At 41.3% G+C, this 25,109-nt stretch overlaps 1 protein-coding gene across 1 annotated transcript in view; it reads left to right on the top strand.

Annotated features, from left to right (window-relative positions):
• The window catches only part of bahcc1a (BAH domain and coiled-coil containing 1a), a 134,356-nt gene that overhangs the window by 55,847 nt on the left and 53,400 nt on the right, over positions 1–25,109 (top strand). The window contains exons 3-8 of the mRNA XM_079613361.1: positions 7,734–7,916; positions 20,015–20,140; positions 20,311–22,494; positions 22,807–22,921; positions 23,015–23,220; positions 23,350–23,505. Coding sequence (XP_079469487.1) covers positions 7,734–7,916; positions 20,015–20,140; positions 20,311–22,494; positions 22,807–22,921; positions 23,015–23,220; positions 23,350–23,505 — 2,970 coding nt within the window. The remainder of the gene's footprint in view (positions 1–7,733; positions 7,917–20,014; positions 20,141–20,310; positions 22,495–22,806; positions 22,922–23,014; positions 23,221–23,349; positions 23,506–25,109) is intronic.

The following is a 25,109-nucleotide window of genomic DNA, read 5'->3' as shown; positions in this document are numbered from 1 at the left end:
ACACGTCCTCTGTAGAGCTTGAGATTCGGGCAGCCGTCCATTAGCCTGTCTGTCTGAGTTTCGAGCCCCTATCAGTGAGCGATCCGAGTGCAAACAGACCTTTAGAAATGATGGGTAGTTTTGAGGTTGAGGAGGTGCACCCCTAGGCTGAGGCTGACCAGGCAGGTATTAACACACACGCTCCCACAATGGCTTTATCAGACTGGCAGCTGTTTGTTAATATGATTTCATTTCTGTCACACTCGGTTTATACGAGTTTAGCTGGTGGCTGTTTGGTCTCCCTCCTTCCCTCGCTTTTCAAGCTCAAGCCATCCCTGGGTTTCAGACGTTTCAGTGTGGATGAGAAACTTTTCACTGACACTTTTGGAAAACGCCTGAAAACGTTTCAGTAAAGCTAAAAAAAAAATTAAATAAAGTAAAAATTTACCTGACAGCGCATTCGTAAAAGCTCACTGAGAAACAGGTGAACTCGAAAAATTTGAATATCGTGCAAAAGTTAATTTATTTCAGTAATTCAACTTAAAAGCTGCAACCTTTTATATAACATATTATTAGGGCTCTTCATCGATTAATCACATCCAAAATAAAAGTTTGTGTTTACATAATAAATGTGTGTGTACTGTGTATAATTATTTTATATATCTATAAATACACACACATGCTTGTATATATTTCAGAAATATTTGCATGTATACTGTATATAGATTTATATATAATTTATATTGTATATAAATATAAATATTTTAGATATAAATAACAGATTTTTCTTAAATATATACATGCACGTGCACATATTTATATATACAAAATAATTATACACTGTACACACACATTTATTATGTAAACAAAAACTTTTATTTTGGATGTGATTAATCGCGATTAATCGTTTCACAGCTATACTCATTATATTCTTATATATTATATAGACTCATTACATGCAAAGTGAGATATTTCAAGGCTTTATTTGTTATAATTTTGATGATTTAAGCCTTACAGCTTATGAAAACCCCAAATTCAAAATTAGAATATTGTGTTACATAAACTGTAAGCCATAATCATCAAAATGATCACAAATAAAGGCTTGAAATATCTCACTTTGCATGTAATGAGTCTATATAATATATAAGTTTCACCTTTTCAGTTGAATTACTGAAATAAATGAACTTTTGCACCATATTCTACTTTTTCGAGTTTCACCGGTACAGATAAATAATAAAGTTATTGCGCAATTCTTCTGGCAGGATCATTTTATTTAGATAAATATCTCAGCGTTCACTGATGGTCGCACTCACTCACCATTGTATGTTCGGCCTAAAACTGCTCTCATGTTTTGCCGCAGGACAGCAAATGTGAGAACATTTTCTGTCATCTTTTACAGGAATGTGATATGAAGAGACATATTTTAGCAACTGTGTGAAAGTGAATAGCGTATAACAGGCACAATACCGGTATAACCATGAATATCTATTGGTACAATATGCATCACATGACTAAACGTATGCCATTGTTTTCAAATACCTACATTTTTAACGTCGTTTTCAAATTGATCCACGTTGGAGAAAATTTTCAAAAAGGTTCATTTTCATTAATAAAAACGCCATCTCAGTGTGGACGGATGGACAAAACGGAGAGGAAAAATATGCGTTTTCAAACGAAAGCTTATTAGTGTGGACAAGGCCTAAAGCAGGGGTGTCAAACTCAGCTCCTGGAGGGCAACTGTCATGCAGAGTTAGCCTCCAACCCTAATTAAACACACCTGGACCAGCTAATCAAGGTAATCAAGCTTGCAGGCAGGTGTGTTGGATCTACACTCTTCTGGACTCTCCAGGAGTGAGTTTCACACGTTATTTAAAGTTTAGTTACCTCAAAAAAGAAAAAAAAGAAAAAAAATGTGTCATCATATACTCACCCTCATGTTCTGACAAACTCCTATGACTTTCTTTTTCCCATTAAAAACCCAACAAGGGCCGTTTGATAGAATATTTACAGAGCTATTTTTTCATACAATGAGAGCAAAAGCACCATCAATTATTATTTATTAGAAATCTTCGCCACCTCTATAACTCTTGAATCTGATCTATTCTTCAGCATATTAAAACTCTGACCGCGATAACCAGTTGTGTTGGGCATCATCGAAGTCTGAACCTGATGCACCATGTTTTAAAAATGTTTGTATATTAATATTTACCAGATACACTTGGCATTTTGAAGAGATTTCAACACGGAGACTTGTGTTGACTCACTGAGGTTCAGTTGGATTGATTCCCATCTTGTTGGCTCAATGAAAGCAAACAATTAAGGTTAAAAAGTCTCATTTGTTTTGGTTAGAGCTACGTGTCAGTTCTGTTTACATTAGACTAGAAATCTTGGACAAGAAATAATTGTAACCCTCTTTGATTTTGAGTTTTGTGGCTAACCACCAAGCCACTGTACAAACACTGGCTGCCACTGCACACACACACACACACCACTTCCTCTGTTCTTATCGTTTTTGTCACTTTTTCACTTTATCTTGCTCTTCTCTAAGTATACACCCCCCCACTCTCTCTCTTTTTTTCTCCTTTGCAAACACCCACGGAGAGTTAGAAGCATGTGCAACTGATCCCCCTCTTTTCCAGTGAATATTTCGTCCTCTTCCCACATGAGTCCTGGAATCACTTCAGTTTGACTCACTTTGGTGCTGGTCAAAGTAGGACCGCTGTCTGGCCAACCCCCTCCAATTTACATGCTCACCCACTCACCAAGTCACACACACACACACACTCATCCAACTTGGTCCCTTAGGGTCCCTCCACTTCCCGCTCTACATGTCCCTCCAGCGCTGTGAAACGGGAGCGCCATCCCAGTTGTCTACAAACCAATAGGAATGTTTGGCTACCAATTCTTCTAATGTTTTCAAGATGGCTTTGACTCTTATAAGGAAATCCCCCCAGTTTAGTAGCCATTTGAAATTCCTGCTCCTTTTTTACTGCGAGGAAGTGTTTTCTGAGTCACGGGGCGAGAGCCAGTTGTGCGCCCCAGTCTGTCTGAGGCTTGGGAGTTTGAAGGAGCGATTGCCGTGTTAGCCGTCAGTACGTGAGGAGTGTGTTGAGGCTCTTATGAGAGTCTGAGGTTCTGCTTTCTTGAACTCCACATCTAACATCTGCTCTCAATAAAAGATAAAGAACAGAGGACTCCACAAGTGACCCCCTTACAGGATGTTTTTACTTGGTAAGTCAAAGTGAGACTCATTCCTCACTGCCGACATACTTTTTCTCATAACTGTGACTGTAGTGTGTGGTTTACATGGAAATGCAGTGGTTACTGAACCAGGGCAGCTTTTTCTTAAGGACCCTTACTTCTCACTAGGCACTTCCATGTATTACCGGAGGGATGGTTATATACAATCTCCTCTCTAATTGTTGGTTATTCCATAATTTGGAGTTGCTTGGATCATTGTAGGTGACACAGTTGCTCTGTTTGATGTCAGTCAGCATGCTGTCCTGAATTACTCTGAATTATTGTGTTAACCACTTCTAGACTCTTGTAGACTCTAGAGAGGAATAAGCAGTAATTCAAGTTTGAGGAATGTGTGCGTCTCTGGCTGCTTTCAACCGTGATGTGGGACGATTGCATAGTTAATATGAGCAATCCAAGCAGCGAGTCCAAACTGACGATGTCATGTCTAAGTGTTACTTACTGGGTTTAACACAGGCCTGCGATCAGTTATTGCCTTTGAAGGCTTCGCTCCACCAGTTGAAGGTGAACTGCTCAGCTTTTCATCAGATCAGTGTAAAACAGCAAGTTAGCAACACCCCAGACCGGCTCAGCCCACAGAGCGTCTGGTTTGGATGAGGCCATGCTGTTCTCACTCATCTCTCCAGTTCTTGCCATTCCCATGACAACGGCACCATTAAACGCCTCCCACTGAGCCGACTGGGAGCCGACTGGGATCTGAATGGATCTTCCCGCCTCCGTCAACGGGTGGCAGTGCCATGGTATCCGCTGTGGCGGCACATGAGATCCAGTGTTTACACACAGGTTGTGCCAGGACCCTGCCGGCTACGACAAGCCTGTGTGTGGATCCCAAGGATTTGTGGATGTGTATGTGTGCATTAATCTAGGCATGTTTTTTTTTTAAATGATATAATAGGATTAATCTCCATTGCTGTAAGGGATCGGCACAGATTAGGATGCACATGATCTGATTTTTCTTAAGCCTTCATGGAAGAAGCACCAGACTGGCATTACCTAAGATGTAAACATTATTAGGTCAGGGAAAACAGAACATTACGAGGCTGGCTTAGCTGAGGAGAGCCCTGGTTTTCCCTTTAATGACCTGCTAAATAAACACTCTCACGCCCTAGATCCACTCTAGCGCCCACTTTGGTTGGTCGGCCGCCACCCCTGGTCACTTGTTTACACCTCTACCCATCATCTCTGTCCTGTCTTGGTACAGCCCACGGTTGTCTAGTTGGATACGGTGGAGGGCAGAAATAAGAGTGGGCGGCTGTCCAAAGTTTGTAATTACAATACTCCTCCTAGTTCCCAAGAAGGCCACTTCCATTTCCCTCCACCTACAGCTTCCCGGGCGCTTATCTGTCCCCGGATGAACTGCGTATCTGAACGTTGTTTTTTGTCTTTTCTCCTTGTGATCACAGTTTCTTGCCTCTGAGTGGTCGTGTTTTGCTCGGTCACATGGATGGCATGCACCCCGAGGGAGGTGTCTGGTAGCATCAGACTTGCACTGTCCCATGTGTTTTGTTTGGAGCCTTGCCTGTTCAATTTTGGGTTTGGCTGTACGAGTCAATTATTAGCTCATAAACTTGGTGTATTTGTGAGATCATACACTCATGAATGTTTAAGTAAGCCTGCAAATATTTGTAGTTGACGCTGGCGGTCAATATTTCGGTTGTGTATTGTATATTATTTCATCACTGAATGAAGGAATGACATACCATCCATTCAGGGTGTTTTCCTGCCTTAGGGTCGTGGGGATGCTGGAGCCTATCAGCATCTCAGGCCAATGTAGGTTTGAGGAAAACACATTATTTTATTCTTCGTGTACACGTGCACTCAATATAGCGTGCTGTTCAATACCCACGGTCAGTAAGCTGGTTTGTGTGTGTCCTGTGTTGACTAATTTAATCAGTACGGGAGCCTTGCCAATCCTGCGTCAAACTAAAACTTAGTGAGAAATGTAATTTTACACAATGCATTTCACACTCAAGCATGTGTCTGATACTGTGGATGAATTTATAGGAGTAAAGACCTCAGACCATCAAACTGGGAGTTCAATTAAAATCATGGTTAATCAGTGTGTTTGAACTTTGTCTGTAATGAATAATAGTCCATCAAGCAGTTACAGGGACATTGTTCTGACTGTTCAATTACTCATATTTGTCCAGGCAAATTCACGGGTTGATATATTTCTCGCAGCTATTATGAATTGAGGCAAACAGGTTCACAGCGAGAGCTCAGAAAGTACTCGCTACATTTGTAGTCACCATAAAATGTTCTTGTGTAATTATGATGATGTCTAAGGCCAAGACGTTAGGATTTACGATGTCAGACTGAAGACGTAGAGTCAAAGGTTAAAATGCTGATTTACTAAGGCTGTAAATTCTGTATAAAGTGTTAGCTTGTTTAGGTCAGGCTTGCAAGGGCATCATCATGTTAATATTCTCACCATATCAGTGGTTGAGAATGTGTTTTTTGCACATTCTTTGGACCCACAGTAAAAAAGAAAAGAAACATGGAGACTTTCTGGTGGGTGTCAAAATGATGCTGTAATCCTGAGGTCGAAATGCAGCTTCAGGATGGAGGAAAATACCAGCAGGACAGAAGAAGGTACCACTGTGGAGAAGGCTGATGATTGAAAGGAAGAGGAAAAAGAGCAGGGTTCAGGGCAAGACTAAGGACGTGAGAGTGAATGACAAAAAAAAGGGTAATGGAGAAAGGAGGAGGAAAATTGGGATGGGAATTCACAGGAGAGAGAAAAAGAAAGGCTGTGCATTCATCTGTGAGATGAGGTATCTGTCGAGTGATGGCTTGACGTATCCCAGCTCGGACTTTGATGTCTCGGGGCTAAACTAGATTATGAATGTGTGTATGGGAAATGCTGGATGGGTGGTGTCCACTCTTCGTTGTGGAAAATGAATGAATCTGGCAGGCATTAACAGCTAACCTCTGAGCTTAACCAGACATGCTTCCAGGGCACAGGAAAGTTAGTGTGATATTTGTTGCTTAGAAAGTTACTCAATAACTAGTCTCGGCTTCAAAGATACACACCATTTGTGGCATATTACAGACCTTTGACTAATTTGAAAGCTGTTAAAAAGGATCTTTGTTTGAGGCTCTTTCTAACAAGTAAAGATTTGAGTGCAACTGTGTATTCTACTTTCCTGTCAATTTCAGATTTATGTGCCACTAAACAAAGTAAAAAAGTGAACGGTCGTTGGTTAATGAATTTGACTAAGTTGGTGGTTCTTGAATACACACCAGTCTTTTCTTACCCTGGTCCTGGAACCAACGGCACATTTTGGATGTCTCACCTACCTGACACACCAGTTTCAGGTCTTGAAGTCTCTGCTGGTGAGCTCATGAGTTTAATCGAGTGTGTTTGATTAGGAAGCGTTCGGAAACGAGCAGTGATGGTGTGCCTCCAGGAACAGGGTTGGGACTTTATGCTGATAATCAAATTCTGAGCAAGCTCCAAAACTAGTACAAGAGTATGTGGACAATACAAGTTAATGAGCCAGTTAAAGGGATAGTTCACCCAAAAATGAAAATCAGCCCATGATTTACTCACCCTTAAGTCATCCTAGGTGTATATGACATTCTTCTTTCAGATGAATCAATCAGAGTTATATAAAAAAATGTCCTGGCTCTTCCAAGCTCTATAGCTAATGGCAGTGAATGGCTGTTTCTGTTTTAAAGTCCATAAAAGTGCATCTATCCATGATAAAAGTACATATTTCCATGATAAAAGTGCATCTGTCCATCATAAAAGTGCATCTATCCATGATAAAAGTGCATCTATCCACCATAAAAGTGCATCTATATATCATAAAAGTGCATCTATCCATCATAAAAGTGCATCTATCCATCATAAAAGTGCATCTATCCATCATAAAAGTGCTCCACGCGGCAATGGGGGGTTAATAAAGGCCTTCTGAAGCGAAGCGATGCGTTTGTGTAAGAATACTATCCATATTTAACACGTTACAAAGTAAAATTCTAGCAGTCTACTTGTGCCTAAAGCGCAACTTGCACAACTTGTGATGTCAGAAGTAGCGAAGTGTGTCATGGCGTAGCGTAAAGATCAGCAGTGCGCCTAAATATCGCATTACTCGCATAAGTTGCGCTTGAGATTTAAGTGGAATCCGTATGTTCGTTTGGCCGGAAGCTTGTTATTTGTCTTTATAAAGTTTTAAATATGGATATTTTTCTTACGCAAACGCATCGCTTCGCTTCAGAAGGACTTTATTAACCCATCGGAGCCGCGCAGAGCACTTTTATGATGGATGGATGCACTTTTATGGACTTCAAAACAGAAACTGCCATTATAAAGATTGGAAGAGCCAGGACATTTAAAAAAATATATAACTCTGATTGTAATCGTCTACATACTAACCCTTTAAGTCAACCAGCTAAAACACAGTATTTGAAGTTCTGCTCACCATCATGCCATCATGTTCACATGCCAGTCCACACACCTAATGCTCCACTCTCCTTCTCCTCTCTGAAAACAGGCAGTGGACTCATGGGCAACTCCTCGGCCTCCTTCATGGGGACGTTCCTGGCCAGCAGTCTCGGCTCCCCTCCCTCACACCCGCCACACCCCTCCAGACCTCCGTCTTCTCCCGCCTCTCCTTCCTATCGCGGGGGTCCTCACTCCAGCGCCTCGCAGATCTGGTTCCCCCACTCGCATGAAGGTAAGATGGCTCAGCTGCACTCACCTTGCTTGTCCATCTGTCTGTGTGTCTGAGTGTGTGTTAGGGCTGCGCGATTAATCGAAATGAAACCGCACGCGATTTGGCAAAAACTGCGATTATTTTATGCACAGTACAAGGTGCAAGTTCTGAAGAACATTATCATATTAGTGTAAACTTCAAAAACGTGATAATGTGAGAAATGTTGAAGGTCAAGTCAAGTCATATTTATTTATACAGCGCTTTTTACACTACAGAGTGTTTCAAAGCAACTTTACAGAGATAACAGGAAAATAATGCAACAAAGTTTGTTTCCAGAAGAAAATAGCGTCACAGTCCAGCTTAAGTAAGTTCAGTGATGTTTCATTTAGGTTTTAAATTTATTTATTTTTAAATGTTGTCTTATTGGACAAGAGGTTTATAAATGCTTCTCATGTTTGGAAAGATGTTTGCTTTTTCAAAATGCACATAAGCGACTCAAACTCACAGTGGAGTAGCGTTTACTTCTGATCACTGAGCTGTACGTCACTGACAAGCTGCACAAAATCGCTGAAAAAGATGCTTTCCAACAGGTTTTATCGTAGTTTTTGTCCAACTCCATTGACTTGTATTGAATGTGCTGTGTGAGGTACGGTATTACTCCGCCGCTTCTTCTTCAGCTTCTTCTGTGTATTCAATGAAATGCCAGCGGTTTGCTTGCAATTGGCAAAGGTGCATTATCACCACCAACTGGGCTGGAGTGTCTATTATTCAAGCTCTCAACGGAAGAATCACGGGTGTGATGCGTTTGGCAAAATAGGTCCACAAAAGCGAAATAAACCTAAAATTCTCGGGACAGCAGCATGTGTCCAAATTTTAATCTTAACCGTTCTATTTCATCAGATACGATCTGTAAACAGGGCTTTAAGTGTAAAATACCGAACTTGTCCTTTAAGTGCGATTTCTTGTTAATTGCGATTTAATCGTGCATGATGTGTGTCAATCTCTTTATTTGTGTCTCTGGACTTTCTCATCAGAAAGGGAGCAGTTCTCTCTGTTGTTCTGCTCTGTGAAATGTCCCAGTGTTTTTTTTTCGACAGTGCAGAAAGGGGACAAAAGTTCAGCCAAAGAATCCTGTGGTCCGTGATGTGCATCAACAAGAATTTCTGCGCGCAACATGCAAAACATTCGAGAAAGAACAAGCTTAACGGTCAACAGCATCTTGTAAAAGCCAATGTGGGTTTTCCCACCGCACCTTATATTAGCTTGGCCCGAGCTGGAGCCACACCCAGCCGAATCAAGAGCTGGCCTCCTCCACGCTTCTCCAGATCCCTACAGGCGACGGACTAGCACAACTCCACAGAGAGAGACTGCAGGAGGAAGAGATGCCCAGGCATGCCCAGTGCCACTCTGCTTTATTCACGCATAAACCCCTCCGGGCCACATCCGAACGTGGCAAACAGTCATAAACCATTAGGAGTTCATCCGTGTGTTGTTTGTGTAATCCGCTAACTCAGCCTGCACTATCCCCATGCTAGTTATCACTACACCCCAGTCTATTTTCTCTCTTCCTTCTGGTGTGGTTGAATACATCCCTGATCCATTTGAAGTTCACACTTGTGGTGGCGACTTTTCTTATTGATCAAAATGAGTCAAAATTTAGTAAAATGAAGTCAAAATGTCCGTCTCGGCGAGTATCCGCGCACAGGCCGTTATGTGTGCGAAAACGGATGCGTGTCATTTATATGAGGTCTGGGCATTCGTCTTAAAGGGACGGCAGCCTAATAATGACTTAATGAGAAAATGACTTTTGTAGCTTTAAAAAAAAGATCAATTGTTAGATTGTTAGATAAATTAGTTATATTTCATTTAGAGAGGGAAGACTGTTATTTTACATGTGATTTATTCAAATCCTGTACCTGAACACTGTTAGATTTACCTGAAAAACATAAAGCACTGCTTATTTCAATTGTGTTTTTCTCTATCTATGCTTATAGTTTGTTTATTATTTTCTATGCAGATTCACTCCCCTGTATAAAAACAAAACAAAAACAAAAACACTTATTTAATTATTTTAAAATAGAGCTATTCAAATCGTCTGGTGAAAATGTCGTTATATCGCAATATATATAGCAGAAAAACCAAATATCGCAATATACGTTTTTTTTTCAATATCGTACAGCCCTAAAATGATCCCACGAATGTCAAAAATCACGGCAAATCCAGAAACTTGTCCTTCCTTTTTTTTGTCTGCCTGGTAAACTATCACTGACCAATAAAAACCTGTGCACCGTGACTCCAGGAAATACTGGACATAAAAATAGGCGTCCAATCTGGACGAGGACTATCTCACAGAAATTGCCCGTACGTGATTCGCTACGCATTACGCAATGATACAAACCCAAGCCCAGAGATGCCAGTTTGTGGTCTTGCTCCTTTGGCCAGTGGCACGTTGATCATTTTCTCAAAGAAGCTGGACAGTTTTAATAAGAAGGATGATAATGGTTATGTTACTAAGTAATAAGGCTGATTATGAGTGGGATTATGATAGCAAGCCCATTATCTGTATTGCGGTTTAATTGTGCAGAACGCAGTGTGAAAATGATTGAATCCTGGCTTGCCATCAGCATCATTCAGCGCTCGCCTCTTTAAGATAATTGCAAATTGTCTTTTCTCCAGTTTGCATAAAAAAGCAAGTGATCAAAACGAGAAGCACAATTACCCAGCCTATCCTCCGCACCCTGTGGGACCGGGTCTCCCATTAGCACCAGCACAAGATTATCTACATCCTACAATACCTTGAGCTTTGTGTGAACTGTTTATAATGACATCATTTATTTCTGAATATATTGTAAAAAAAAAAAAAAAAAAAAAGGTCAAATCTGATTCATTGTGACAAATGATATTATAATTTATAGAAAAATAGCAAGAACACAGTATCGGTTTCATGGTTTCCACTACATAACTGACCCGTGTTTTATATGCATGTGTCTGGATAAACACTGAGGCGTGTTATTATTATCCTAAATTATTTTCTAAATCAGTATTTTTTTCTTTGTTGTAAATACAAGTGAATATTAGAATATGGTGCAAAAGTTCATTTATTTCAGTAATTCAACTTAAAAGGTGAAACTAATATATTATATAGACTCAATACATGATATTTCAAGCCTTTATTAGTTATCATTTTGATGATTATGGCTTACAGCTTAACCCTAAATTCAAAATTTGAATATTGTGAAAAGGTTTTCATAATTTGTAAGCCATAATCATCAAAATTATAACAAATAAAGGCTTGAAATATCTCACTTTGCATGCAATTAGTCTATATAATATATTAGTTTCACATTTTATGTTGAATTACTGAAATAAATGAACTTTTGCACCATATTCTAATTTTTTAGCAATTTACTTGACAAGCAAATTGTGTATGATTTGTTTTCATAGGATTATATCTTGAATAAAGATTTTTTTTTTTACCCGACAGGCAAATAGGGATAAGCATAAATTTAAAAAAAAATGTAAATGTGATCAAGCTTAAAACTACAATTTTTTTTTTCTGCCAATTCACAGCAACTCTTTAATAAGTTGTATTGATCTCCTGATTACTGTAATGCTCAAGGACATGAAATATTATAAACAAGAGAAATTCAACCTTTAGTTCAAAATACCACAAGAAGAAATCACTGTAATTGCTTGTTTTAAATAAACATTAAGTACATTTTGTAGTAAACATTGGATTAGCTTGTTATTAAGAACAGGAAAAAATATAGATCTACTTTGCGTATGACATAAAAATACAATACCTAGCAAAATATACTATTTGATTTTTAAGGAGTAAAAAATATTTTATTCCTTAGAAAACCAAACTATTTTTCAAATTACTCAATTGGGAATTCAGCTAAATAATATATTTTAGGACACTTAGGAACAAATCCTCAAGTACACCTCTCTAATACAAGCAGATCCAGAACTTAAAGTCTGCAAACACTATCTTTTGCTTTTGGACTTGGGAGTCGACTGCAACTATATGAATCTCTTTATGCATGACCACATAATGCCATAACTGTGCTTATTAATTCAACAGCATATACATTCTGATAACTTCAGCTCATGAACATCCACGATGGTACATTTCTTAACGCATATAAAGCCTGACTGGTCCATTGCCAGCTGGTCTGTGTCCAAACGACCGCTTTATCTGAGCCAAACTTCTTCCTACCCCGCTTCTTTCTTTCACTGAAACGATGCTGGTTCTTGTGCCAGAGCCGGTGCTCGGTTGGGGAATCTGCAAACATCTCTCAAATATCATCTCTCACACAGCTTTCTACTGGCTCAAGAGCCAAATTCTGACATAACAATCCCATCCTTGTTTGAGAGTCTTTCAAAATGTGATATTTTAACATCCAATGTCATTTGGTTCAGTGTTATGTCATCACAAAATGCTTTTGATGCAATGGTCAGACTTTAAATGTGTAACAATTCGTCGACAGTCGTGTCACAATATATCCCAATTAGGGCTGGGACAACGCGTCGACGTCATCGATGACGTCGACGCAAAAAATACGTCGACGCAAAATATGCACGTCGATTCGTCAGACCCAAAACAAAAATGGCGGCGTCGGAGAGTAGTAGCAACACCACTCGCTCCTCAGACTTTCAGAAGTGCAAGGCGGCACGCACTCGTTCCTCTAAAGTGTGGGAATTCTTTAATTAAAAAGGAAACAATTCCCTGATATGTCGTCTTTGCAAAATGGAGATGGCCTTCCATTCTAGCACCACGGCAGAGAGAGAGGCGAGGGCGCGATCGAAAAGTCGTAGAGTGTTTGATTATGTGTGTGTGTGTGTGTCTGTCTGTGTGTGTGTGTGAGAGAGAGAGGCGCGATCGCAAAGTCGCAGAGTGTTTGATTATATTTGTGTACGCGTGTGTGTGTGTGTGAGAGAGAGAGAGGCGCGATCGAAAAGTCGCAGAGTGTTTGATTATGTGTGTGTGTGTGTGTGTGTGAGAGAGAGAGAGAGAGAGAGAGAGAGAGAGAGAGAGAGAGAGAGAGAGAGAGGCGCGATCGCAAAGTCGCAGAGTGTTTAATTATGTGTGTGTGAGGCGTGATCGAACAGTGGAAACAAAAACATACTCCGTCATTTTGTTTACAGGACATCATTCAAACTGCAAAGTGTTTAAGTTGTTCTGTTAATTCAAATTTTAAGGAAAACGAATATATTAATCTGAAATCTGTATGTTACACACATAGGATTTGATTAGCCTACTTGTTGATATTTAATCAAGGTTTTATTGAATGCTACCTCTGACTAAGAAATGCTTGCACTTGTACAATGTTTTATTTTGGAATTTTAAGAGCAATAAACATATAGGCTATTGCAATGTTAAGGAATTCATGTTTTTTTTATTCAGACATATAAATTAACATGTATAAATTGCTATTATAGTCAATTAATGGGCAGATAATCGATAATCGAATCGAATCGAAATCGAATCGGACTGGGAAAAAGAATCGTTAGATTAATCGATGCATCGAAAAAAATAATCGCTAGATTAATCGTTTAAAAAAGAATCGTTTATCCCAGCCCTAATCCCAATGCAAAAATATGTATGTAGTGTGGATAGTTCATCCAATATTAAAAGTTACTGTGAGGAGGGGAAAACAAATCTGGGTTTTGATGTCAGCTCTACATTCAGGGGCGGATGGTGTATAAGGGCGATGTGGGCGACGCACTACAAACTGGGAGAAAGAGGATTTTTTAAAACAAATTCTTTCACAGCAAAAGTACTTTTCAGTGTTCTAGACATATTATCTGTCATTGTCCAATCAGATTCAAGTCACGTTTCAAATGGTCGCATCCGCAACTCCCGCCTCGCTGGGCGAATTCATTGACGTGGAAAATCGGCCAAGCATTCTCCCATTGACTCTCATGTTAAAACTTAAAACTTAATTATTTTTTTCGGAAAATGAGCCTTCAATGCATTTTCAATGAGGATTTGGGACTCGCACTTACGCTCTTGCGTCATACGTAACGGAGCAAAGAGAGCGAGAGAGATATCTTCGATCAAGTCACTTGCTACTTTCAAGATGGCTGCTAATGTGTGCTATTTGCTTTTGGCTAAGCCACGGCCTAGAATGTAGATTGACCAATCACAGCGCAGCCAAGAACGAGACCGTTCACAGCGCTCCATTGACTTTAACACAGGTGTCTCATATTTTTGGTCTCGGCAGGCTGTTACCGTCGTAGTTTTATCAGAAATATGGTTAAGCGTTGTGCCTGGGGCGTTTGTAACACAGATACGCGTTTCCCAGAGAGGTTGGAGGGGGGTGTCCGGTTTTTCCCTTCCCAAAACCGAAGTCAAATCCTGAGTGTCGTCTTTGGATTAAACTGTGTGTGTCCTCAGTCAGCGAAACCCCTCAAGATCAACAACACACTTTTGTGTGCTCTATTTTTGCTTTTAACCGTACTGTGAAGTTACACAGTTAGACAGTTTTAGGTTATGATTTCGGTTCTCTGCCCTAATTGTTGATACGCTAGCACACGCTGCTAATAAATACAGCTTTATACTCGCGTAGTCCGTTTGCTTTGTAATAATGATTATAGAAGTGAATAGAGACCTACCCAGCTTTGCATGAACAGTGTTGCTCCTGATATTGTGAGTCCCAGCCTCCGTCTCCATTAGGATATGCGGTGGTTAATTTTTTGACTGTGACCGTTATGCTTTTGCCTCTATTTGGATCTTGTTGTTGCTTGTGTTTCTCCTGTATGTCTATTGAATATAGCCTTCGAACGCACACTGAGCCCCTTCTGCCTACTTCTATCGGACACTTTATTTGCTGCTTTATAAAAGTTTGAGAAAATTTCAGCAGGAAGAGCCGTCACAGCATAAGCCATGTTGATACCAAACCAGAGCCCAGATGAAGTTGTCGGACGTAGCAACAGTAACTAAGGGGGGCGGGGCTTAGCCGAAGGTGAATTCCGTTGCGTCTCTGAAAGAAGTTCCTTTTAGTCGATGATCCAATTCATACAAATTGGCATTAAAACAATCAGGACCTCCAAGCGGTATTGCGTGTTTCTTTTCCCGGTCACCGAAACGGTGCAGCGTTCTGGACAATTGTTTCACGAAGACTGCCCAGAGCTTCATCTACATTTTAACAGCAGGATCGTCAACACTGTGTACGAGAACCGAGATGCATATTGTATGTAGTTCTCTGCAAACCTATGGTGGCATCACGCCTTCAGTGTGTCGTGAACAACCACACATAAAAGGTTGCACAGGTTATATTGGCATTTTATCGTATTTGACTGTATTTGCATACTTGATTGTAGATAGATTTATGAGTGAAGTTACCAACACAATAGATTGGCCGTAACACACTCACCCATTTCAGAATCACATTCTCTCTCTCAATTATTGACTACAGGGACTTTAAAGGATTTAAAGAGATTCAAGAAAAAAGAAAAAAACATATCTCTTTAATGTCTATGGTGTTTATGGCCCTGCTAGAAACTATAAATATATATTTCTGACACATACAAATATGTTGCTAAAAATAAAATGTATCTTTTTGTTTCTATACAAGCATTGACTCAATCTCTCTCTCTCTCTCTCTCTCTCTCTCTCTCTCTCTCTCTCTCTCTCTCTCTCTCTCTCTCTCTCTCTCTCTAACACACATACAGACACAGAAAGAGAATGTTAACTTGTGTATAATTCCCAATTTCTATCGATGTATTTGCACTTTTAATCTTGCTGAATTCTACAAGGCAAATAAATTAAGTTAAAACTTCCCCCGCCCCATTCGTCTTTGTAAGAAAATTTTCTATTTTGTCTTTATTATTTTGTCAGAAATGCACCAGAATGCTTCGTTTTGTATGTGAAAAAAAAAAAAAAAAAAACCCGCCCCAAAATAAAATTGACCAGCCGCCACTGACTACATTAAACTACTATATTTTATGTTGAATATAATGTATAATAATGCAATATTTGTGGGTCCTGATAATGCCAAATGTCTGTTACCCAGTAAAAAGTGGCCTACATTATTGTAAATATATCGAGTGGAAGCATATTTGTCTAAAATGATTCTGTATTTTCAGCTTCAGGATCATGAATATTGTTATTCTGGCGTCTCTATTGTCCTGTGCATTGGGTTTCCAGCACCAAGTCCAGCACTATTCATTTACACACACAATGTAACACCAAATTTTAGCATTTTAGCGTCTAGGAGTATTGCAATAATATGGTATCGTTACACCCTTAATAACAATCAATTCTCACACACATCATTTATCTTAATCATTTTAGACAAAGAAAACAATTCTCCATCATTCATCATTCGACATGACACATCACACATGTTGATTTATAAAATGATGGTTGCGTATGTTAGCGACTCCTGGTCCAAAACCCAGTTTGAAGCACTTTTCATTGGGGAAGCCCATGCCCAGGCTGTCTCTTTATAGCCCTCATGCTCCACTCGTATCATCTCTCTCAATCCAATCATGTCTTTTCTCTGTGTGTTGAAGAGCCTCTCCTCCCCCTCCTCCATTGGCCAGGCTCCATCACTTCCTTTCAATTAGCAGTCGTGACGAGTCCTCCCGTCTTTCCTCGTCACCCTCTGCCATTCCTGTACTACTCTGTCACTGCTCCTCTATCTCGACAGGCAGCTTTATCTGCCCCTCTCTGTCTCTCCTTAAACAATTTACTCTGGGCTATTTACAGATGCACACGCTTGTCATGTGCAGACACTGGGAGAACGATCGGCTGTCCATGTGAACAAGTAGATTGAGAGATAGGATTAACAGGAATGTGCGAATCGTGTGGCGTTAGCATTTATTTTCTTCAAAGAGTCAGCTTTATTTGTTCTGGGAATTAGCTCATTGGTGACCCTGGACCACAAAAACATTAAAATTTAGATTTATACATCATATGAAAGCTGGATATATAATCTTTCCATTGATGTGTGGTTTGTTAGGATAGGACAATATTTGGTCGAGACACAACTATTGTAAATCTGAGGATGCAAAAAAATCTAAACATTGAGAAAATCTCCTTTAAAGTTGTGCATTTATGTTCACGATTGTGCTGCATTCACTCACAAAAATACATGTTTTATATATTTACGGTAGGAAATTTACTAAATATCTTCATGGATCATGATCTTAATATCCTCATGATTTTTGGCATAAAAGAAAAATGGATAATTTTGACCCATACAATGTATTGTTGGCTATTGCCACAGATATACCCGTGACTGGTTTTGTGATCCAGGGTCACATGATAGTGATCTTGTAACTGGTTTAAGAGGACTCGTGAATGGGAATTGGCCACAACCCCACAGCCGAAAATTTCGAAGGTAAAATTTTAATTCGAATGACAGGATTTACTGAATTGTAACTTGAAGAAATTCAGCACAATCACAAAGTTCAACACTGTCAAAATAATTAAAAGGTTAGATCACCCAAGAATGAAAATTCTGTCAATCATGTTGTTCATGTAGATATTTTTAATAAAATTTTAAAGATTTCCGTCCGTCCCATGACAGTCTAAACAACTACCACTTTGTAGCTTCAAAAAGTTCATAAAGGGATCGTAAAACTAATCCATATGAATTGAGCGGATTGGTCCACGTTTTCTGAAGAGACACGATCACTTTATGTGATGAACAAATTGAATTTAAGTTTTTATCAAAGGAACCAATGAGGTTCATTCTTGTGTTACGCAGCACGTTTGAGCTTCAACAAGAACCAATGAGGTTCATTCCCAGTGCATTCACAAGCTTCTGTAAATGTAAATAAAAGCCTAAACTCAAACTTGAATCTTTAATTCAAGCCAACAGCCTTAAGCTATCACCATTTGGTCACCATCGGATCCGTGTGCAAAGCATTTAATCTCAGCTTTCTGCAAGTGGACTGAACCTGTCATAAAGTCATGGTTCTATGGCAAAACCAATTATATGGTTTTCCAAATGTATTATGGTCCTGGTATGTTCTTTATGTGCAGTGAGCCTCTTCTTTTTCGCTGGTTTGGAGAAAAGTCTCAGGTTTTGCCTGTGAATATCCCACAGTGAGCTTGCTCGGATAATAACGGTTCTCCATGTGCTGAGTGAGCTGGTGTCAATCACTTCAGACAGCTGCCGTTTCTGTGAGTGCAATAGTGTTAGCAGCATTAATGTCAGCACTAAGCAGTAAAACCGTCCTCGTCCAGCCCGCTGGCACAGCACCTTCCCTTGTCCTGCCCAGATTAACGGCTGAATGCGCAGTGCAATGCCCAGCGGTGCCGCTCACGTGCCCTGAGAGGCAACCAGCCACTATCGGGCCCAGCCAGACGTCACTGTGAAACGGGATTACGCTGCCAAGTGTCACACATAGAAACACAAAGAAAACACAGAAACAGCTGAAGACTGATTTGCATAGCGCAAGCTTGTATCACACTTTTGCATAACCCACAGAAGAAATGTATTGTTTAAAGGGGGCCTTATTTTTTCCCATTCTCAAATGAATTGGCATAAATGAGTGTGTTTATTAATGCTGACGGGCAGTGAGAATTAAAAAAAAAACGAGCTTGCAATTATCACCTTCCTCAAAAACGAAAAACAAGCCTCCATATGATTGGAAGGGTTTTTATATTCTTTAGTCAGAATTGTATAATAGGGATTAGTTCACGAGAAAATTTAAATTCTGTATTAGTTTACTCGTATCTTTCCAAACCTGCAAGATAGAGCTGCACGATTAATCATTAAAAGATCACGATCTCAATTCAAACACCCACGCGATCTTGTTCCTAAAAGACAACGATTCGGCTATATCCATCAAACCTTTGACAGCATTGAAATATTAAACACACAGTATCATTTCTGTTACAATAATTCAAATGATCACAGAAGTACTGGGAAAAGTTTATAGTTCAGATATAAACATCATTTTTTTCTCTCTAATTTCTCTACATTTCCTTTTAAGCAGAAAATAAAACGACCAGAAGGTACCATCAAAAGTTTACTTTGCTTGTTCGTAACTTGTTCGTATTTCACCGGAAGGCATGTTCAGAAAGCCGCCTGGGGAACAGCGTGACTTCTCTTCCACTGCTTTATCCAGAAAATATTTTCGCTGAAATGTAGAAAATTACATGTTATAAATTAGAGAAATGTAGAGAAATTAGAAATGGTTTGATTTTTCTTTTTCTTTCTTTTTTAGAAAACCAAAAAATATTTTTTTTTGTAAAAAATGAGTGGCCCTGATCAACTCCCTGTCTTCTGTCCCACCTGTCCACTGGTATCTAAAATGATATCATAGCAGCCAATAACTGAGGCTCTGGTAATTATTATATTACCCCCACCTTTCAAACATAATACCATCCAGGTTGCAGCAGGTTAACTGATTAACTGTTTTTGATGGATCAGAAAATATTTTCTGTTTCTCAGTAATGTAATACTCATACACCACTCTATTATAAGCAGTTTAAAAGTCATAATCAATCAGAGCACTGTAATTGTCTCAGAAAGACACACTTATCACATTTTTAAAGGTTACAGGATTGTCTTCTTGACTTTACTAAGATTCAAAGGCTTATGCTTAAAAGCTATTTGGTTTTCCTGTAAATTCTGTCCTCATGGCTTTGTTATGTTAGTGGCAGATTTTGGAGAGTTGAGACAGCTGAAGTAAAGTTGATCTTTGGCCTCTTTCTTAAATCCCCTCATCTTCTGCTGTGAGGACTCTTTGCTTATTGTTTTACTGTGTTATCGCTTAACTCAGCACTGGGAACTTGGTGAGATTTGCACAGTGTGAACCATATGTTCAGGAGACAAAATTCATCCATTACTTCACTTCCCTAGACAGAACTCGTCGTCTTGTTTGCATTGGAAACCCAAATAGGAATGGCAAATATGACATCCAAAGCCTGTGGTTATTGGTGAATATGGAACACCAGCTGCATTGGAACAGGGGGATTAGATCTGGACCAAAGCGCTTACGGCCAAAAAGAAATGTGGCTCAGTGATGATTGTCTTGTTATCAGAGATTTCCTTGCCTTATTGCTCTCTCCATATCACCCTCACTCTCTTACTTTCACTTCTTATTTTGCTACGTCTACAATTCTCTCACACCCTCTTTTTTTTCTTTCCCAACAGCAGTCCCAGGGTATCCTCGCTTCTCAGGGAGTCTAGCCCACACCTTTCTTCCCATAAGCCATTTGGATCACCATGCCAACAGCGGGGTCCTCTATGGACAGCACCGTTTTTATGATACACAAAAAGGTAGGCAAAATTTCATAAACCCTTTCTACTTCTACCTTTCTGCTACTCAACGTCTCTTTGTTTAGTCTCCAAATATGATAGTTCCAACATAATTCCATAAATTGACCCTAAAGGAAAGCTTAAGAGCACTAATTTAAATGATTAACAGCCATATCCAATCTTTTTCACAGAGAACTTCTATTTACGAAGCCTCCCGTCCCAGCCCCCACTCATATCAACCAATCACAACATCCAGCCCATGTCAAGGCCAGGATCAGGACAACCCCAGGGCTCCTGCAGCAGGGACAGGGATGCAGGGAGTGGGGTGATCCTACACAAGGGCCTTAAAGAGCCTAGCTTAGACAGAGGTGTGGTTTCAGCTGCAAAGGATAAAGACAGGTCTAGTAGTAAACATGATTCTAAAGACCGCCATCAACACCAACTACCCCATCATCACTCCCATCAAGCCCAGCTCCACCCACAACATCCAGTCACTATGGAAGAGATGAATGCCAGGGGACACAAAGCCACTCTACCTATGGAGTACAAGGAACATCCACAAAGCATGGGAAAGCCTCTTAGTGCCTGTCTGCTCAATGGGAAGATGCAAAATGGGGACCATGGGACTGGGGCAAAGGGCTCCATGACTTCTTGCATTGGGGATGGGGTGGGTAGAGGTAATGTAGGGTCCAATAATGTCCAAAACAGACATTTGGGTGGTGGCACTAACGTGCGCTGTGGCAAAGAGGCAATAAGTGGGGAGATGCGGATCAGTGAACAGACTCCTACGGACTGTCTTGAGCGAGGTCAAACACTGCACCATTCTTTGTCCTACTCAGTGCCTCCTCCGCTACCCATGGCTTCAGCTGCTGGAGGGGGGCATCCCGGTGGTTTCCATTGTCTACAGCTCCATCCTGGCCACCCCCATCATGCACACCAACACCGCCACTCACACCATCATCCTGACTTTTTCTGCCCTCCACCGCCAGCCCCCATGGGAAATACTTCCTTACATGATAAAGGGATCAATAGTGGTGGTTGCAGAGACCCCAAAGTGACTGGAGCCACGTTTGTACCATCTGTTAGCCACCTTGGGGAGAAAACCGGAGGCCCCTTCCAGATGGGCAGCTCTGAGTGCCAGGGGGTTGGCGGTGGAGGGAACGGTGTCAAGGACAAGGCAATGGAAAAGGCTGGCAATGGGGGGCATCATGGTAACTGGCCCAGGAAACAACAGCAACAGCAACAACCTCCAACCCAGCAGCAGCATCCTTACAGAAAAGCTGAAAAAGCCCCAGACTGGATGCATAACCATAACCACAACCACCACCATCATCTACAGCAGCAGCAGCAACAGCAACAACAACAGCAACAACAACAGCAGAGCCATTCCCAACAACACCAGACTGTGCGCTCCCGCAGTGCTGACTGCATCAACAGTATGGAAACGGACATCTACAGATCGACACTGACTCAAGAGACAAAGGCTGTCCATCCTTTACCCAATCAATCCAACACCAGTTCCCAGCCTTACAGGGATTGCTCACACTCGGGGCCTCCAACCATTCCCTCACCTCTTGCTGGGAAGAACATGGCCCAGCACATGGGTGGTGGAGGAGGACATGGAAGCTGCTCCATGCAGCGAGATGGACAGAAAGTTGCCCGCATTCGTCACCAACAGCACAGTAGGGCTGGTCCGGATACCCCTGGCGCAGACATGGCCCAGGCTAATGGAAACCAGGAGATGAAGCAGAAAATGGAAATACCTTACGGCTACAACAACAGTGCACACCATCACCCACATCAGCAGCCATCAGTGCTGCATTGGGACATGCAACCTCATCACATCCACTCCGAAGAGAACCAGCACAAAGCGTACATGGAGCCTAACAGTGGAGCTACCAACAGCAGACCGTCTACACAACAGCAGCATCAGACAGCAGGAATGGGCCCCCCTCCTCCTCCGCCCGTTCATCCAGCTCCTCCTCAAAACCAGCAGGAGGTCGCAAGCTCACAGGGAGAGACCAGTGCTATGAAGAACCTTCTGAAGTACAGCAACCAGCAGCCTCTCCTACTGTCCCAGAAGAGCCCGTTTGGAGGGCTCGGGAGCCTCAAAACTGGGCCAAATGGCACCAGTTGCTCTCTTCAAGGAGGCAAGCAGACCCTACCCTCCAGGAAAGGCCAAAGCCATGAAAACGAGCGAGCTGATTGCGGAGGACGTGGCCGAGAGATTGGAGAAGCCCCACATGTTGAAGGCGAGGTGCGACAGCCTCCGGTTGGGATTGCAGTTGCTGTGGCCAGACAGAGAGACCCTCCATGCCAAGCATCGGGTACCCATCCCAGCGCTCGACAGGGGCGGGTCCACTCCACCATGAAAGGTAAGCTTGAACTTTCTTGATCTGTCAGGATCTTCCTAAACAAACAACAGGCAGGGAAACAGAGCAGTTTGTTTATTCATAATCTCTGGAAGACTTCACTGATTAAAAATAAATAGCAGAACTCGCCAAGACCCAAAGTGGAAACAGCTTTTCCCTCTCACTCCTGAAAATGCAGATGCAGAGGGAGAGAGAGCACACATGCCGCCGTAGAGAAAGGCTGCTCGACAGCTGTTTGCATGCAAGAGTGCCAATGACAGTGAGAGTTGCAGATGAGAGAAAATCATTGATGTAAATGTATTAACCATTTTGTAGGCACTCCACGCTCCATGTATCCTTCAGATTCACCAGGAGAGGAGGAGAGGAAAAGGACAAGCGTAGAGCACATGGGCCACCGGTGCCTAGAGAGAGAACGAGACGTGTTTATCAGGTGAATGATCAACCCCCTCACACACTTCTTTTTTTCACTTGTCACATTTGCTCAACCCCTGACCTTTCACCTGTCTCCAATCTGGCTTTGCAGGGATAACAAGGAAAGAGTGGAATTTGCACACGTCCATCCCTCTAACAGTTGCCATGGTGAACTCACCTCTCATATCATGGTGCCAGGTGGCACTTCAATGCAGTCAAGCCAATTAGGAGACCCGGCTGCACATACACACTCTGCTCACCACCACTGGATGCCACGCACAGGCAGTCCCTCCCTCTGGATGACAGGTCACTCCTATGGTCAGTAATTTTGAGAATACATTGAACTTTTTTAATTTCTGCTTCACTGATATATTAGACATACTTTGATGTTTTTTAAAAAACATATAAGCTTTGTTGTATCCTAAAAGTTGTCTTGTGTGTCTGTAGGTATTGGCCACACAGCTCTCCATCAGAATCTCCCTCCTGGGTTTTCCGCAGCTATGCCTGCCCCTCTTCAGCCAGTTTTGCCCCTGCCCCAGGACCCCTCCACCCAACTGGTGGTGCTGCCCAGTGAGCCTGCCACCCACCCAGCTACCCATCTCGGTATATACCATGATGTTTTCTGCCTAGTATTCTCATTTCCTTCCACATCCTCAATTTATTTGACCTGCTGCGAATGACCCATTTGTCAGATTTAGCATTCATTCTTTTTGTGAGGCACATAGCAGCTCTCATGGGTTTCCCCCTGAAGATTTTACTGTCAGGTTGCCAAGTCTGAAAAATTATGCCCTATAACAGTGTTTCCACTCAGGTTTCAAGGTTTTATGTTCATTTCAAGTGTTTACTTACATTTACATCTTTTATCCAAAGTGACTTGCATTGCATTTCAAGGTACACATTTACATTCGTGTCAGTTCTTGCTTTCCCTGGGAATCGAACCCATGACCTTGGTGTTGCAAGCGCCAACGCTCTACTGTTAGTGCTACAAGAAGGCTTAAAACAAGTTAACACTTCTAAAACAAACATGGCTGCATCCGAAAACCTAGGCAGCTGACTTGTTGCCTCGCTGCCCGGTCAGGCAATGACTTAGCAGGCAGCGTTTATGCAAGAAGATGCCTCACGAAACTGATTTTAGACAGACTTCTGAGGCAGCGTAGCGATTTAATGATCGATAACAAAACAGATAGAGCTTTGGTGACAACTAATTGAATATTTAATTATAATAATACTAACTTCTCGCTAGAAATGTTATCAAAATTGGGTAAAGTTGGTCAAAATGTACACTTTACACCCAAACTGACCACCAACCTCAAATTCCAGACGCCATCCTTATTTGTTAGCTCAACAGTCAGAGATGGAACACACAGGATTGTGGGGCAGCGAAGGATCCATCTATGCTGCCTTCAAAAATCGATCAGATAAAGGGATCTCATGAGACAGGAAGTGGCACAGTCATTGGATTCGGACGTGACTTGTTACCTTCCTACCTCCATATCCTACCTGCGGAGGCAGCATTTTTCAGTTTTCGGACTTAGCCTAGCCATGGACTTGTTTTAAAGGTGCAGTCTGTAAGAATGACAACTATTGGTCAAAATAAGTACTGCCATCCAAATGCAAAATATCGGAGATCGACGTTTCTCCCGCCTCCTCCTCAGACTGGACGGAGCTCACACAGGTTGCCAGTTTGAGCACACTCATCAGGAACGTGCGCAATGGACAATGAAAATTGGCAAAATTTGACAAAAAGTGTTTTTCAGAGAAACGAGTATATGAACTCAACATGTTTCCTCAATATATGAAAAGATTTAAGGTATTAAGGTATTTTTTTAAAGGAATTTGCTTTAGTAGAGTGAAAAAGTTACATACAGCACCTTTAAATCTAGCTGACTTGTCTTCAGGTGTGCACAATATCCTAATGAATAAGAGAGCTGCTATGAATAAGGGTCTATGAGATTGTTAAGAAGAGTGAAAGCCTGCAAGTGAAGAGCATACAATATCGCACACACAGTTTCCGGTCGACCACCTGCTACACCCCCACATGGTCCGGGTCAGGATGCTCTCACCATCCCCCTCAAAGCTATTGCCATATGTGCTCAAAACAAGCTGAAGTAACAATACCTCCTAGCCTTATAAGTCTACACAGGCCTCCGCAAACAGACTGAGAAATAAAAATGTTTTAAGGTCTGAGAAGGCACACTTCCTTCTGT

The sequence above is a fragment of the Phoxinus phoxinus genome (assembly GCF_949152265.1).
Source record: "Phoxinus phoxinus genome assembly, chromosome: 1".
NCBI classification, from domain to species: Eukaryota; Metazoa; Chordata; class Actinopteri; order Cypriniformes; family Leuciscidae; genus Phoxinus; species Phoxinus phoxinus.
Note: the sequence above shows the minus strand (reverse complement) of the source record. Positions and strands in the feature narration are given on the sequence as shown.